This window comes from Oncorhynchus tshawytscha, unplaced genomic scaffold (assembly GCF_018296145.1).
Source record: "Oncorhynchus tshawytscha isolate Ot180627B unplaced genomic scaffold, Otsh_v2.0 Un_contig_7275_pilon_pilon, whole genome shotgun sequence".
Classification (NCBI taxonomy): Eukaryota; Metazoa; Chordata; class Actinopteri; order Salmoniformes; family Salmonidae; genus Oncorhynchus; species Oncorhynchus tshawytscha.
The window spans coordinates 1-15,043 of record NW_024607187.1 but is presented as its reverse complement, the minus strand read 5'-3'; the positions used below and the strand labels follow the sequence as shown (position 1 = coordinate 15,043).

Below are 15,043 nucleotides of genomic sequence, written 5' to 3'. Positions count from 1 at the left end.
GCACAGACATGGAACAGGACAGGAACAGCGTCTGAACCTGGTAACACAATGACATATGACAATTAACGCAGAAGCGGGGAACAGAGCTGGGGAACAGACAGATATAGGGGAGGTAATAACACAGGTGATTGAGTCCAATTAATCGCTGTAGCGTGTGACGAGGGTAAGCAGGTGTGCATAATGGTGGTGGCAGGAGTGCGTAATGCTGTGCAGCCTGGCGGAAGGAGAGCGAGAGCAGACATGACACTCGGTCTTTTACTAAATAGGGCTGTCTTCTGGATACCACCTCTACCTTGTCACAACACAACTGATTGACTCAAACGCATTAAGAAGGAAAGAAACTCCACAAATTAACTTTGAACAAGGCACACATGTTAATTGAAATGCATTCCAGGTGACTACCTCATGAAGCTGGTTGAGAGAATGCCAAGAGTGTGCAAAGCTGTCATCAAGGCAAAGGGTGGCTACTTTGAAGAATCTCAAATATAAAATACAGTGCCTTGCGAAAGTATTCGGCCCCCTTGAACTTTGCGACCTTTTGCCACATTTCAGGCTTCAAACATAAAGATATAAAACTGTATTTTTTTGTGAAGAATCAACAACAAGTGGGACACAATCATGAAGTGGAACGACATTTATTGGATATTTCAAACTTTTTTAACAAATCAAAAACTGAAAAATTGGGCGTGCAAAATTATTCAGCCCCTTTACTTTCAGTGCAGCAAACTCTTCAGAAGTTCAGTGAGGATCTCTGAATGATCCAATGTTGACCTAAATGACTAATGATGATAAATACAATCCACCTGTGTGTAATCAAGTCTCCGTATAAATGCACCTGCACTGTGATAGTCTCAGAGGTCCGTTAAAAGCGCAGAGAGCATCATGAAGAACAAGGAACACACCAGGCAGGTCCGAGATACTGTTGTGAAGAAGTTTAAAGCCGGATTTGGGTACAAAAAGATTTCCCAAGCTTTAAACATCCCAAGGAGCACTGTGCAAGCGATAATATTGAAATGGAAGGAGTATCAGACCACTGCAAATCTACCAAGACCTGGCCGTCCCTCTAAACTTTCAGCTCATACAAGGAGAAGACTGATCAGAGATGCAGCCAAGAGGCCCATGATCAGCTGCAGAGATCTACAGCTGAGGTGGGAGACTCTGTCCATCGGACAACAATCAGTCGTATATTGCACAAATCTGGCCTTTATGGAAGAGTGGCAAGAAGAAAGCCATTTCTTAAAGATATCCATAAAAAGTGTGTGAGAATAAATCTTCACCAAACATTTTTATCATCTCAATAAGATCATTGATTTAATATTGATAGAGATAAGGTACTGAAAAAAGTATAGTTAAATAAATTTTGGTTTTGTATTAAGGGATCTTGTGAAATAACATAAACATTTCTCAAGCAGAAGGCTCTTCCAGAAATCAACATCAATGAGATAGCAAGTGAACTTGTCAGATTCTGAATGGCCTTCAGCTGCAAAGGAGAAGCTAATGTGTGCACACCATGGCGAAGCCGGACTTGGAGACGACCCAAAGACGGCCCAGGTCGTAGGTCACATGCTTCATTATCATGCACATTGGCATATGGCTCCATCCAGTGCCTTCTGGTTTACTGGCTGTGATGCCGTCTCTGTGTTGAAGAAGGAGGTGGGTTCACATGCCTCATGAGCTTTAAGGGACATTTCTAAATGTTGCTACTTCATATTAATAATCTCCAGCACCACCCTAACATCAACATACACTATTTGAAAATGGCGTTTCACATTTAAAGCTCATAAAGGTTTTATAAAGTGCATACATTGTTAGACTTATATAATTGTATATAGTCATAGATTTTTGTATCCCAAACTGTAGCTTCAAAGGAGATCCAACTTTTACATGTTTTACCATACACGGTCTACACATTTATTTACAAGTCTATTATAAGTTTAGATTTTAAATTTTAAAAAATTTGCTTCACAAAGCATGTACAGTAAGGATGAGAGTTATCATTCAAGTTATTATTACAAGTCATTTTAAAATGATTTAATCATGTGTTGAAATAATGTGTAAAAAGGGTGGAACCATACACATAGTTCAGTAGCAACCTTACCTGGTATAAACACTACCCGCAGAGGTGACCCCAAAGACACTACCATCAGTTGCCACTTCAATCATGGAAAGCTTGCCATCAATGTGACTCCACCCGTTGTTTTGGCAGTCTTGATTCAGCTGGAAAACAGATTCAATCAGGGTTTTAGGACAATTTCAACAGATATAATATGAAACAGTTTTAAAATAACTGACACTCTCCATCCTCTACTACTCTGCTCCAGCTCTCACACTCTTTCCCAGATCTTACACTCATTAAGAAGATATCATCATTCTTGTTGACTGCCCAGCACCCAAAGGGTCCACAGCTGTAGTACTTCACAGCTCCTGGCAATCCTGTCCATGGAAGAGGTGAGCCTGGACCCTTGTAGCCAACTGTGGCACTACTTGTCAGACAGAATGAAGTATCTTTCATGTAGACCCCCACAATAAACTGGTTGCCCCCAGCATCCACTTGCTTCAGACTGCCTGAAGACCACAAAGACAGACAGACAAGCAAACATGAAGTGCGTATCTGTGAGTTCTGCCAAATGACTTACAATGGCATTACGTTAAACCTGTAAAACATGAATCATTTTTTCAACAGCCTGATGGTATCAGGAAAGCTAAGAAGCAGGTGTCCTCTGGATAAATATTGAGTAATTCTCTCCACTAACCTGCAGCTTGCACCCAGTTACCAGCCACATACTTGTAGATTGAGTCTGCCTTGTTGATACCCCAGATCCCTGCTGGTCCTACAGTGATATGCTTCAGGGAACCAGGCAGGGGGATCCATTTATCACCTACTAGGTAGTAGGGGGTTTGACTTGTGTTCGTAGCAACCACTTGCCCCAGTCCTGCATCGATCTGCATCAGATTCTTGATATCCACTACAGGCTGACAGTCCCAGGCTATGGAGACACCAGATCAATGACACATGAGTAAAGCAAACCAGTAAAAAGGAGGATGACATTATGGAGCCAACTTGATGACCAATTCGAAGTTGATCAAGCATGTTTAAGATGATGGTTACTTACCATGACTGGCAGCTAGGAGACAAAGGATCAATAGGATGGCTGGAGTGGCTCTCATGATGTCTCAGTAGATCTACGGTATAAGTCTGGTTGCAGTTTGGTTGAACACATACTTTGTCCCCTCATATATATAGCCTTGCAAACAGCAACCCCCATAAAATAATTATTAATGAGCTATTTATATTTGACAAAAAACCTGTTCCAAGGAAAAGTTAACAGGAGGAGGACAAACAACCTGTTCCAAGGAGAAGTTGACAGGAGGAGGACAAACAACCTGTTCCAAGGAGAAGTTGACAGGAGGAGGACAAACAACCTGTTCCAAGGAAAAGTTGACAGGAGGAGGACAAACAACCTGTTCCAAGGAGAAGTTGACAGGAGGAGGACAAACAACCTGTTCCAAGGAGAAGTTAACAGGAGGAGGACAAACAACCTGTTCCAAGGAAAAGTTGACAGGAGGAGGACAAACAACCTGTTCCAAGGAAAAGTTAACAGGAGGAGGACAAACAACCTGTTCCAAGGAGAAGTTGACAGGAGGAGGACAAACAACCTGTTCCAAGGAGAAGTTGACAGGAGGAGGACAAACAACCTGTTCCAAGGAGAAGTTGACAGGAGGAGGACAAACAACCTGTTCCAAGGAGAAGTTGGCAGGAGTTAACAGGACACAATAATAATATAAAAGGAGGACAAACAACCTGTTCCAAGGAGAAGTTAACAGGAGGAGGACAAACAACCTGTTCCAAGGAGAAGTTGACAGGAGGAGGACAAACAACCTGTTCCAAGGAGAAGTTGACAGGAGGAGGACAAACAACCTGTTCCAAGGAGAAGTTGACAGGAGGAGGACAAACAACCTGTTCCAAGGAGAAGTTGACAGGAGGAGGACAAACAACCTGTTCCAAGGAGAAGTTGACAGGAGGAGGACAAACAACCTGTTCCACCTGTTCAAACAACCTGTTCCAAGGAAAGTTGACAGGAGGAGGAGACAAACAACCTGTTCCAAGGAAAAGTTGACAGGAGGAGGACAAACAACCTGTTCCAAGGAAAAGTTAACAGGAGGAGGACAAACAACCTGTTCCAAGGAGAAGTTGACAGGAGGAGGACAAACAACCTGTTCCAAGGAGAAGTTGACAGGAGGAGGACAAACAACCTGTTCCAAGGAGAAGTTGACAGGAGGAGGACAAACAACCTGTTCCAAGGAGAAGTTGACAGGAGGAGGACAAACAACCTGTTCCAAGGAGAAGTTGACAGGAGGAGGACAAACAACCTGTTCCAAGGAAAGACACAATTAATAGGAGGAGGACAAACAACCTGTTCCAAGGAAAGTTAACAGGAGGAGGACAAACAACCTGTTCCAAGGAGAAGTTGACAGGAGGAGGACAAACAACCTGTTCCAAGGAGAAGTTGACAGGAGGAGGACAAACAACCTGTTCCAAGGAGAAGTTGACAGGAGGAGGACAAACAACCTGTTCCAAGGAGAAGTTGACAGGAGGAGGACAAACAACCTGTTCCAAGGAGAAGTTGACAGGAGGAGGACAAACAACCTGTTCCAAGGAGAAGTTGACAGGAGGAGGACAAACAACCTGTTCCAAGGAAAAGTTAACAGGAGGAGGACAAACAACCTGTTCCAAGGAAAAGTTAACAGGAGGAGGACAAACAACCTGTTCCAAGGAAAAGTTGACAGGAGGAGGACAAACAACCTGTTCCAAGGAGAAGTTGACAGGAGGAGGACAAACAACCTGTTCCAAGGAGAAGTTGACAGGAGGAGGACAAACAACCTGTTCCAAGGAAAAGTTGACAGGAGGAGGACAAACAACCTGTTCCAAGGAAAAGTTGACAGGAGGAGGACAAACAACCTGTTCCAAGGAAAAGTTGACAGGAGGAGGACAAACAACCTGTTCCAAGGAGAAGACACAGGAAGGATAAACAACCTGTTCAAGGAGAAGTTGACAGGGGAGGACAAACAACCTGTTCCAAGGAAAAGTTGACAGGAGGAGGACAAACAACCTGTTCCAAGGAGAAGTTGACAGGAGGAGGACAAACAACCTGTTCCAAGGAGAAGTTGACAGGAGGAGGACAAACAACCTGTTCCAAGGAGAAGTTAACAGGAGGAGGACAAACAACCTGTTCCAAGGAGAAGTTGACAGGAGGAGGACAAACAACCTGTTCCAAGGAGAAGTTGACAGGAGGAGGACAAACAACCTGTTCCAAGGAGAAGTTGACAGGAGGAGGACAAACAACCTGTTCCAAGGAGAAGTTGACAGGAGGAGGACAAACAACCTGTTCCAAGGAGAAGTTGGCAGGAGGATATAACCCCACCCTCTCCCACACAAAGACACAATAATAATATAAAAGTGTCAATGAGCTATTTACATTTGACAAACAACCTGTTCCAAGGTAAAGTTAACAGGAGGAGGACAAACAACCTGTTCCAAGGTAAAGTTAACAGGAGGAGGACAAACAACCTGTTCCAAGGTAAAGTTAATGGGAGGTGGATATAATTCCCACCGCACACACACACAACCATGCATGCACATACACACACACAAACGCACAATATGAGATATGATCATATTGTGGCGAAATCCTGCACGGAGCCTTCACCATGCGCTGACACTTTAAGACCTCATCAGCAGTAAGGAAGGAGGAAATAAAGACAGCTCTTTCAGCTCACTGGGGTGGAGCTCTTGGTTGGCGCGACAGTTTGATTGTGTGTGTGTGTGTGTGTGTGTGTGTGTGTGTGTGTGTGTGTGTGTGTGTGTGTGTGTGTGTGTGTGTGTGTGTGTGTGTGTGCTATGCTGCAGAAGTCCTTGTTGGATCGTATGGTTTAGTAGCAACATTGCTGCGAAGCTTTGACATACAAGCCAATAAACCATCAGACGGTCAGACAGTACAACTGCAAGCCAGTACAACTGCAAGTCAACAGCTAAGATCTCTCTTTCTCTTCCCTCTATCATTACAGTGCTTTACCCTGCAGCAGACTTTCTATTTTTCAAATGCACTTCCCATTGAAGTTCATTAGAGCTGGACTATTATTGCCCTGACAGAAGTATTTGGGTTGCTTGTAAGTTGTGTATTGTTATTTGAACTGTATTGAGGTGGGGTTTACTAATGACATGTGGCCGAGGAGATTGTGGACATTTTTAAGGCCTTTGTTGTGTCTATGAACACCCCCCACATTCATACCCTCTGCACTCCTCCACTGGAAGGTAATGCAGATTATTGCAAATCCTCTGATGACTGGGTTCTTTCTTGTAAATTGTTTCTATGAAGTTGCCGTTCAACTGCTCTGCCATTATTATTATTATTATTATTATTATAGTATGAGGTATTATTGGTGGGGTTACCCCTGTGCTGTGACGTGGGTTTATATGGTGTGTCTTCTCTCTTCTCTCCACTGGCTATCTGGTAAACAGGCTACACTCTAGGCAGTCTCTTCTGCTGATGTGTGTGGGTCTGGTAGTGGTACGCTCTCTATTCTACTCTTTTCCTTTCAGCAGGGTTAATACCTGCCTGGCGCCCGAACAAAATCTTTATCTTTACCCCTCTCTAATAAATACCCCTACAATATGATAGATGAGGTGTTAATCACCAGGGCCAAGCTTCCTGCCATCTAGGACCTCTATACCAGGTGGTGTTATAGGAAGGCCCTAACAATTGTCAAAGACTGCAGCCACCCTAGTCATAGACTATTCACTCTGCTACTGCACGGCAAGCGGTACCGAGCACCAAGTCTAGGGCCAATAGGCTTCTAAACCGCGTCTACCCCCAAGCCATAAGACTCCTGAACATTTAATCAAATAGCTACCCAGACTTTTTGCATTGCTCCCCCCCATATCTTCTATGCTGCTGCTACTCTCTGTTATTATATATGCATAGTAACTTTAATAACTCTACCTACATGTACATATTACTTAAATTACCTAGACTAACCGGTGCCCCCGCACATTGACTCTGTGCGGGGTCACCGGTTAGTCTAGGTAATTTAAGTAATATTGACTCTTGTTATTTTACTGCTGCTCTTTAGTTATTCGTTACTTTGTGACACAACACGTGACACACAACATTTGATTTGATTTAATCAAGGAATAAAGATGAATGATTATTTAGATAGTATGACCATCTATATGGGACTATCAACAATTGTGATCAGTGAAAGCATGGTTACAGTTATTGTTCGTACAGACACCACCAATCCATCTCTTATATGTGGTGGAGGGAATAACAGCCCCAGAGCCGGAATAGGTTATAAAAGATGGCCTCTGAAGCACAGCAAAACCATGACCATGCCCAAAAGTTTTTACACCCTGCTGAAAAAGTCTCCCAGAAGGCTCTATTGATGACATGGGGATATTAACACTATAACCACCACAGACTTTTTGGGGGCGTTATGTAAGGGATAATCAACGAGGGGATATGCGTTCTATGGGAAATAATGAACAACGTGAAAGGAACTAGCGGCGTGGAACTGACCTTCCACGGAGTTGCATTATTTTACAGAGCCTAGAGTTGATTATCCATGTAATAACATTGCTGTAAATTAACACATTTTGCTGCTAGTAATGTGTTCATTTATAGGTAGAATTGTGTTCAACATCCACTGAAGTAGTTTACTAGATAGCTACCATAGTTGTCTTGGTAACCAAACAGAGACTTACCAGTTTAGCTAAACAAACCATCAGTCCTAGGCCAATAAGGTTTTCAATTTGACTTTTGCAGGCTCAAAAGCAGCTCAAGCATAGAACATGTAGGCATGAATTTGCCATTGAAATCTACCATGCTGATATACTGTGTGCTATAGAGAAATAATGCACACTCTAGAATGCCCTTCAAGCCCTTAAAAAAAATTGTATTTAACAATAATTTAAAAAAGAAGTTTGTATTAGGATCCCATTAGCTGTTGCAAAAGCAGCAACTACTCTTCCTGAGGTCCACACAAAACATGAAACATGACATTGTCACGACGTGGCCCTTTTGGGTTTATATCGTAGCTCACCCCCTCTCTCACTCTCTCTCCCACCACAGGTTTCACAACGCTCATAAATTCCTGGGAGAAACTCTCTTCGCTGCCATGGAGTATTGAGGGAGAGAGCCTATCGAGAACAAAGGCATTCTTCTTGCCAAAACTCCTAATCCCCAATTAAACAATATTTCTATTTTTGAGAATGTGGGAATTGTCCATGGACATTTAAGGAACTGTCATGTCACGTTTGTTTCATGTGGTGATCTCATGAAGGACAGCTAACACACATTATTGTATCTTTGGTTGTGTACACTTCTCAATTATCGAGTTGGCATCTGATCGTTGTATAAAATATATGATTGAATATGAAACTATTTGTGAGAAAATGTAATATGATGTTAGCCTCCTAAATGAGAATTGTCTTTCGTGTAGTTTTACCCAGTCAGTAACCACGCCCACGTGAGCACAGACATTGGGACAAAAGGGATGGAACCGCCCTCCAAGGCGAGTGCTTATAAAGGACTCCTGACACTTACCATTATAACAACTACAACCACAAAAGACCTTGGGACTTCTGGGGAACGCAACCAGAGACTCTCTGATGATTGACTATACAGCAGACGGACCAGCAATCAGCGAGGGACAAAAGGCATACACTCGTAAATATGTCAATTGAAGTTTATTTTCGAATGAGCAGTTGTTCATTTTAAAAGTATTAGCATTTCCATGAGTGTAGTTAGAAACTTTGAGTGTCCCGCTCTTGAGCTATCCCCATCCCTTTCCTTTGTCTACCAAGCCGTCATAACCCACTAGGGACTTTTCTATCATGTCAGTAACCAATGTATAACCTATTTGTGTGTGTGTTTATGTAATTCTGTGATTGATTAGTTAGTAAATAAATAATTAAGCCAATTTGTATATTGCTGATTCATGATTTATGTTATGGTTCGTGCCGATTTCCTAGGGTTTGCGACGATCAGTAATGAGAATGATGTAATAATACATTAAGTGACTGTAATTGATAAGATATGAAAATACCGGAAGAGTTAATTCAGGAAATAAATGCTCTTTAAACATTTTCCCGTGGTGCCCGACTTCCTAGTTAAAGTTACATGATTAGTTTAATCTCGTAATTAAATTACACATAGAGATTTGATAATATACAGTCTTCACATTTAATGATAGTCAATGCTACGACAACATAATGCAGAACATTAATAGACAAGAACAGCTCAATGACATAACTACATCACAATACCATGATAAAAGTGATTTTAAAGCTTCTGTTGTTTTCCTTTGTGACCCGGCTACTGTACTTGGTAGGTGGCATATTTGTAGAGCTGTTTGATGAGGTTGCTAAGTACAAAAGTGGTATAGTCTGGCACAGTGGACGCATCATAATACCCATAAAATGGTCAGACACGGAAATGGTTCCAATTGTTTTTCCATTCTTCACATACTTCATTTGACGTGTTTGTAAAATTCACTATGTGATTGGTGTAGGCTTATCTTGGTGTGACGTTTTGATAACCATGTATTTCTCTCTCGGACAAGATTAGTTTGATCAATATTCGCCTCAACTTTTCTTTCAAATATTTTCAAAATGCTAATTAGCAACAGAGAAGACCTCAGGAAGACTACCTATTCCTGCAGGAAGCCCCTGCACGTAATTTCTAGCCAACAATGTCAGCTACTGTTCACAAGCGTGATCAGAAACGTTTGCCCAATCCATGATGAATCCATGTTCTGTATAGAAAATAATTCTATAGTGTTGAACTTCTTCATTCCCCTATCTCTGTCTTAGCTAGCCACTGACTACACTTTAGCTAGTTAGCCATACAGAGCAGTAGATACACAAAAAATTGGTTTACTTAACCTAGATAATTGTTTGTACAGTATGTCGACTTTGTATGTCTATTTTGGTGTCTATTTCAGACCTTGACCACTAGAAGTCTGGACATGTGGAGAAGACCACTAGAAGTCTGGCTATGTGGAGAAGACCACTAGAAGTCTGGCCATGTGGAGAAGACCACTAGAAGTCTGGCCATGTGGAGAAGTCCACTAGAAGTCTGGACATGTGGAGAAGACCACTAGAAGTCTGGCTATGTGGAGAAGACCACTAGAAGTCTGGCCATGTGGAGAAGACCACTAGAAGTCTGGCCATGTGGAGAAGACCACTAGAAGTCTGGACATGTGGAGAAGACCACTAGAAGTCTGGACATGTGGAGAAGACCACTAGAAGTCTGGTCATGTGGAGAAGACCACTAGAAGTCTGGACATGTGGAGAAGACCACTAGAAGTCTGGACATGTGGAGAAGACCACTAGAAGTCTGGCCATGTGGAGAAGACCACTAGAAGTCTGGCCATGTGGAGAAGTCCACTAGAAGTCTGGACATGTGGAGAAGACCACTAGAAGTCTGGCTATGTGGAGAAGACCACTAGAAGTCTGGCCATGTGGAGAAGACCACTAGAAGTCTGGCCATGTGGAGAAGACCACTAGAAGTCTGGACATGTGGAGAAGACCACTAGAAGTCTGGACATGTGGAGAAGACCACTAGAAGTCTGGTCATGTGGAGAAGACCACTAGAAGTCTGGACATGTGGAGAAGACCACTAGATGTCTGGACATGTGGAGAAGTGCAGCTATAGTGAGGGGCAACTAACCGGTTTGGTCAGGGCCAGCATGAGGGATAAAGTTTATCCTGTGTTGGTGTGTAGCTATGAAGTTAAATATGAGCATCTTAGCAATATAATGTGTTTTATACAGCTGTCAACATTTTACAAGGAAACAGCCACTTAAACAATTATATCATCATTAACCGAATTACCCCAGATACCACACTTACATTATGACTCTGAGTCATGACTCAGTTCTAGAATGTTTTATAGGATCTTTCCCATTATATGATTGATATATCAAGTAATAAAATCCCAAGTTATCAATTAAATGTTTGTGGAAAAACTACTTGTCCTTGTGTGAAAATTACAGTTTATTAAATATTCTACAGCTGTAATGTCATCAGTCAAATCAAACTTTATTGATATAGAACATTTCTTACAACAAATGCATTTCAAGGTTTTCACAGTCATGCATTGAAAGGCATGTGACACGTAACATCCTTCCTCTTGTCATTTCTCTATAGGTGGCCTGAGGATTCTCTCTATCACATGCAAATGCCTCCGTGGACCTCATGAGTTTAGCCATGCAGCCTATTTTGCCAGTTCACAATATCGGCTGTACAGATGTGTAATGCGAGTGGAGGAAGCCAGCCGTGCCCAACCAGGTGCAGTCAGTGGAAGACATATACCGAGCCGAAGACTACAACCCTCTGTCCCAAGAGCCCACAGAGAAAGATCTTCAGTGGCTAAGGAACCATCTCTGGGGAAGTTTCAGTGAAATGGCATGACTCCTTGAACCTGAGGCAGAACAACTGCTACCCTCCCTGTTGTCCCTGTATGTACCAAACATTGTTAAAAAACCAGGGCACCTGGGGCATGCAGAACACTGGCTGGCATGGTGCTGTCGTGGAGCTTCAGGTGACTATACGGCAGGCAACAGTTGGACAGTTGGTAAACGATATCTGATGAACCAATCTGTACATTCTGTTAAATAAGTCCCACCAGTCTCTGAAAACACTCTCTCTGTGAAATGCAGCGTATGCCACATCTTCCAACAGAACAAGATCAGCCTCTCTCATTGGATCACCCATTATCTCCGTCTCTCATTGGATCGCCCATTATCTCAGTCTCTCATTGTATCTCCCAGTATCTTAGTCTCATTGGATCTCCCATTATCTCGGTCTTTTATAGTATTTACACAATGGTTTCACTTTCACACCTGCCTCTAATTTAAAAAATGACAGTACTTTATATGGATTATTATCATAACTAATGCACTGATGTGGTGAAATTATATATAGCCTGTGAAGATGTGTTGCATGAATTCACAGTGGAAATATATTTACATTGAAAAATGATTTAATTATTGTCAATATTTCACACATTTTCAGCATAGAATGGGAAAATATATGTTTGACAAGCATCTCCCTTGTCCCACCACTTGGCACCGTGCATAGGCATGGTCATGGTTGTTTGTAAGTTTACACACATTTTCTGCATGGAAATTCATGGTTTACGCACAGATTTGTGCCTAAGCACGGTTGATAAATGAGTCCCCTGCAGCATTCCAGGACCTGGGTTGCCTACCCCTGCACTATAGTCTTTAGTCCAGCTTTTCCCAAACCCGGTCTTGGGGACCCCAACGGGTGGACGTTTTGGGGATTTTTGTCCTACCAATACACAGCTGATTCAAATAATGAACTTATCATCAAGCTTTAATTATTTGAATTAGCTGTGTAGTGCTAGGGCAAAAACCAAAACGTGCACCCCTTGGGTCCCCAGGACCGATTTTGGGAAACGCTGCTTTAGTCACAGGTTGTCTAGAAGGGTGTGGTGGCAAGGATTATTCCTATTTCAATTTTCTTCTTAAAGTTAACATGGCTGCCAAGAGTGCTCCTACCGTGCATGGTCAGATGAAACAACACCTTGAGAAAACTAATGCGTTCCAAGGCTGTCTTGAAGTGTTTCCTTATTTATCTTGGCTGACTGTTTTTTTTTTCATGATTAGAATTCTGTACAAATCCACTTTTTCCAAATCCTGGGAAAGTGTGTCTGCCAATTGAAGAAAGTGTAAAGCTCCCACTGTTCATAATACCAGGTTAATGGAGAAAAACTGTATACTAAATTTAATACAAAAGGAACTCCAGCCCACTGGTGATCTTGATTCTCTACACATTAATGGATTTTGTCAAACAGCATGCTGGTAGGATCTTCATGACTACAGCCTTGAAATAGGTTCATTCATTGATCAATTCATCCATACAAAAAAGGTTCCAAAAGGGTTCTTCGGCTATCCCCATAAGAGAACCCTTTTTGATTCCACGTAGAACTGGACCAGCCTTCGCTGTGTTTTGGACCCTGGTGACTAGCCTTCGCTGTGTTTTGGACCCTAGTGACTAGCCTTCGCTGTGTTTTGGACCCTAGTGACTAGCCTTCGCTGTGTTTTGGACCCTGGTGACTAGCCTTCGCTGTGTCTTGGACCCTAGTGACTAGCCTTCGCTGTGTTTTGGACCCTGGTGACCAGCTGTCGCTGTGTTTTGGACCCTGGTGACCAGCCTTCACTGTGTTTTGGACACACATAATAATGGTGATGCTGGTATGCTGAGGACCAAGCTGGTCCATGCTCGTCTATGTTGGTCAAGCTGGTCTGACCACGCCCATCATTATCATATTTGCCAGCATTCTCTATTGCAGTTAATTTTTTGAATTGTTTGTTTTAATATATTTTTTTCTTGCTGTGCTTTTGCATGTACAGTGATTGATTAATTCATCTTATAAACTGAGTGGTGACAGACACAAAACATATATTTTTACTGCTCGAAATACATTGGTAATCAGTTTATAATAACAATAAGGCACCTCAGGGGTTTATAGTGTATATGGCCATTATACCACGGTTAAGGGCTGTTCTTATGCAGGACGCAACGCCATATACCACACCACCTCGGTTATTACTGCTAATACTTTACACATGAACGCTCACTCATTCAGGAACAATTGCAATCAATATATATATATTTACGCTCAGTGTGTCGTCTTGATCGCTGGTGAAAAGTTTGTTTCTTTCGTAGAATTGTCCGTCTCTCTCCCTCGGTTGTGGTTAGAGGGGATAGTTCAGAGTGACATTTGTTATAGAATTGATGTTTCGGCGGTTGTCGTTCTTCGCATTCAATAATTCCGAAATCCTAGCTGCAGACTAGTAATTAATATCAAAGACTTGTTCTTATTCTGTCGGTATCGATAGTCTAAGAGTTTAACCATGTGGTATGGTTAAAAGATTCAGCAATGGTCTACAGCCTTTGTACTCCCATGATTGAGAGAAACATGGTCTGGTGATAATTTCTCAAGGTTGGGTTTTATTCTGAATGGCAGAAAAGGGCTGTCCCAGGACACCTGACTCTAACTGGGCTCAGGAGCGGTCCTCTGATTTAGTTAACTCCAATCCCCTTTTTGAGTTTTTCTTCCATTAAACAGTCCAAAATCATATTACACAATTTTACAAACAGTATCATACTCACTCATTCATCTTATACAACAATTAGATGTAAACCTCATATCTGAGGCTATTATATAAAAAGCGTTATGGTAATGTGGACACACCGTCTCCCATGAGCTTCCCCAAGTTGTGAAAAATGGACCAGTTCATAGCTGGATTCTTCACCGATCTTTTATACTTTCTCCGGAACATGAAAGTTCTGTGAGGTGGAAGGAATTGCTCTGTTCTCTATGAAAATTGACTCTCTCTATACTGTGTGTCCATGAGGAGATCCTCAGGAATTTACGATGTCTCTCTGACCACAGCAACCTAGTTGAAGGAGGCAAGGGGGAGGCAGGGATAGGGGGATGGGGCTTGCTATACCCAAAGAGGCCAACGTCATGACACTGTAGATCTACAGAGACATCATGAGAGCCTCTGCAGCCATCCTATTGGTCCTCTGACTCCTGGTCATCAGTCATGGTAAGTTACCATCTGAAACATGCTTGATCAACTTGGAATTGATCATGAGTTTGGCTCCATAATTTTATCCTCCTTGTTGTCAGTGTACTCTACTCATGTGTTATTCTCTTTGTGCTTTGTTTATGTGTCTTTGTGTCTGTGAGCTCAACTCATTAGGCTTTGGTGTCAAAAGAAGAATATCATATGGAGATAGCCCTCCATGTAGCTGTCCATGCTGTCACTGAAACAGTCCATGAAAATGATAGGATGAATGCGCTCTAAATGCTTAGAACGAGTAGAAATCTTTTGGATTCCATGTAGAAACCTATGAGGAAAGGGTTCTACCTGGAAAAGGGTTATTCAACGGGTTCTCCATTGGGGACAGCCGAAGAACACTTAAGGCTCTATATAGCACCTTTTT

At 42.2% G+C, this 15,043-nt stretch overlaps 1 protein-coding gene and 1 long non-coding RNA gene across 2 annotated transcripts; one reads left to right on the top strand and one right to left on the bottom strand.

Moving 5' to 3' along the window:
• Positions 1-1,364: 1,364 nt before the first annotated feature.
• LOC112241544 (fish-egg lectin) lies at positions 1,365-3,183 on the bottom strand (the record flags this gene model as incomplete). Its single annotated transcript, XM_042312402.1, is given in 5 exon segments — positions 1,365-1,636; positions 2,099-2,217; positions 2,348-2,565; positions 2,754-2,987; positions 3,114-3,183. Coding segments are annotated over 5 exon segments (768 nt in total). The 5' UTR covers positions 3,169-3,183.
• Positions 3,184-8,544: 5,361 nt separating this feature from the next.
• On the top strand, positions 8,545-12,043 carry LOC112241547. The gene is made up of 2 exons (XR_006081093.1): positions 8,545-8,726; positions 11,210-12,043. It is a non-coding gene; the product is annotated as an uncharacterized LOC112241547 (long non-coding RNA).
• Positions 12,044-15,043: the final 3,000 nt, after the last annotated feature.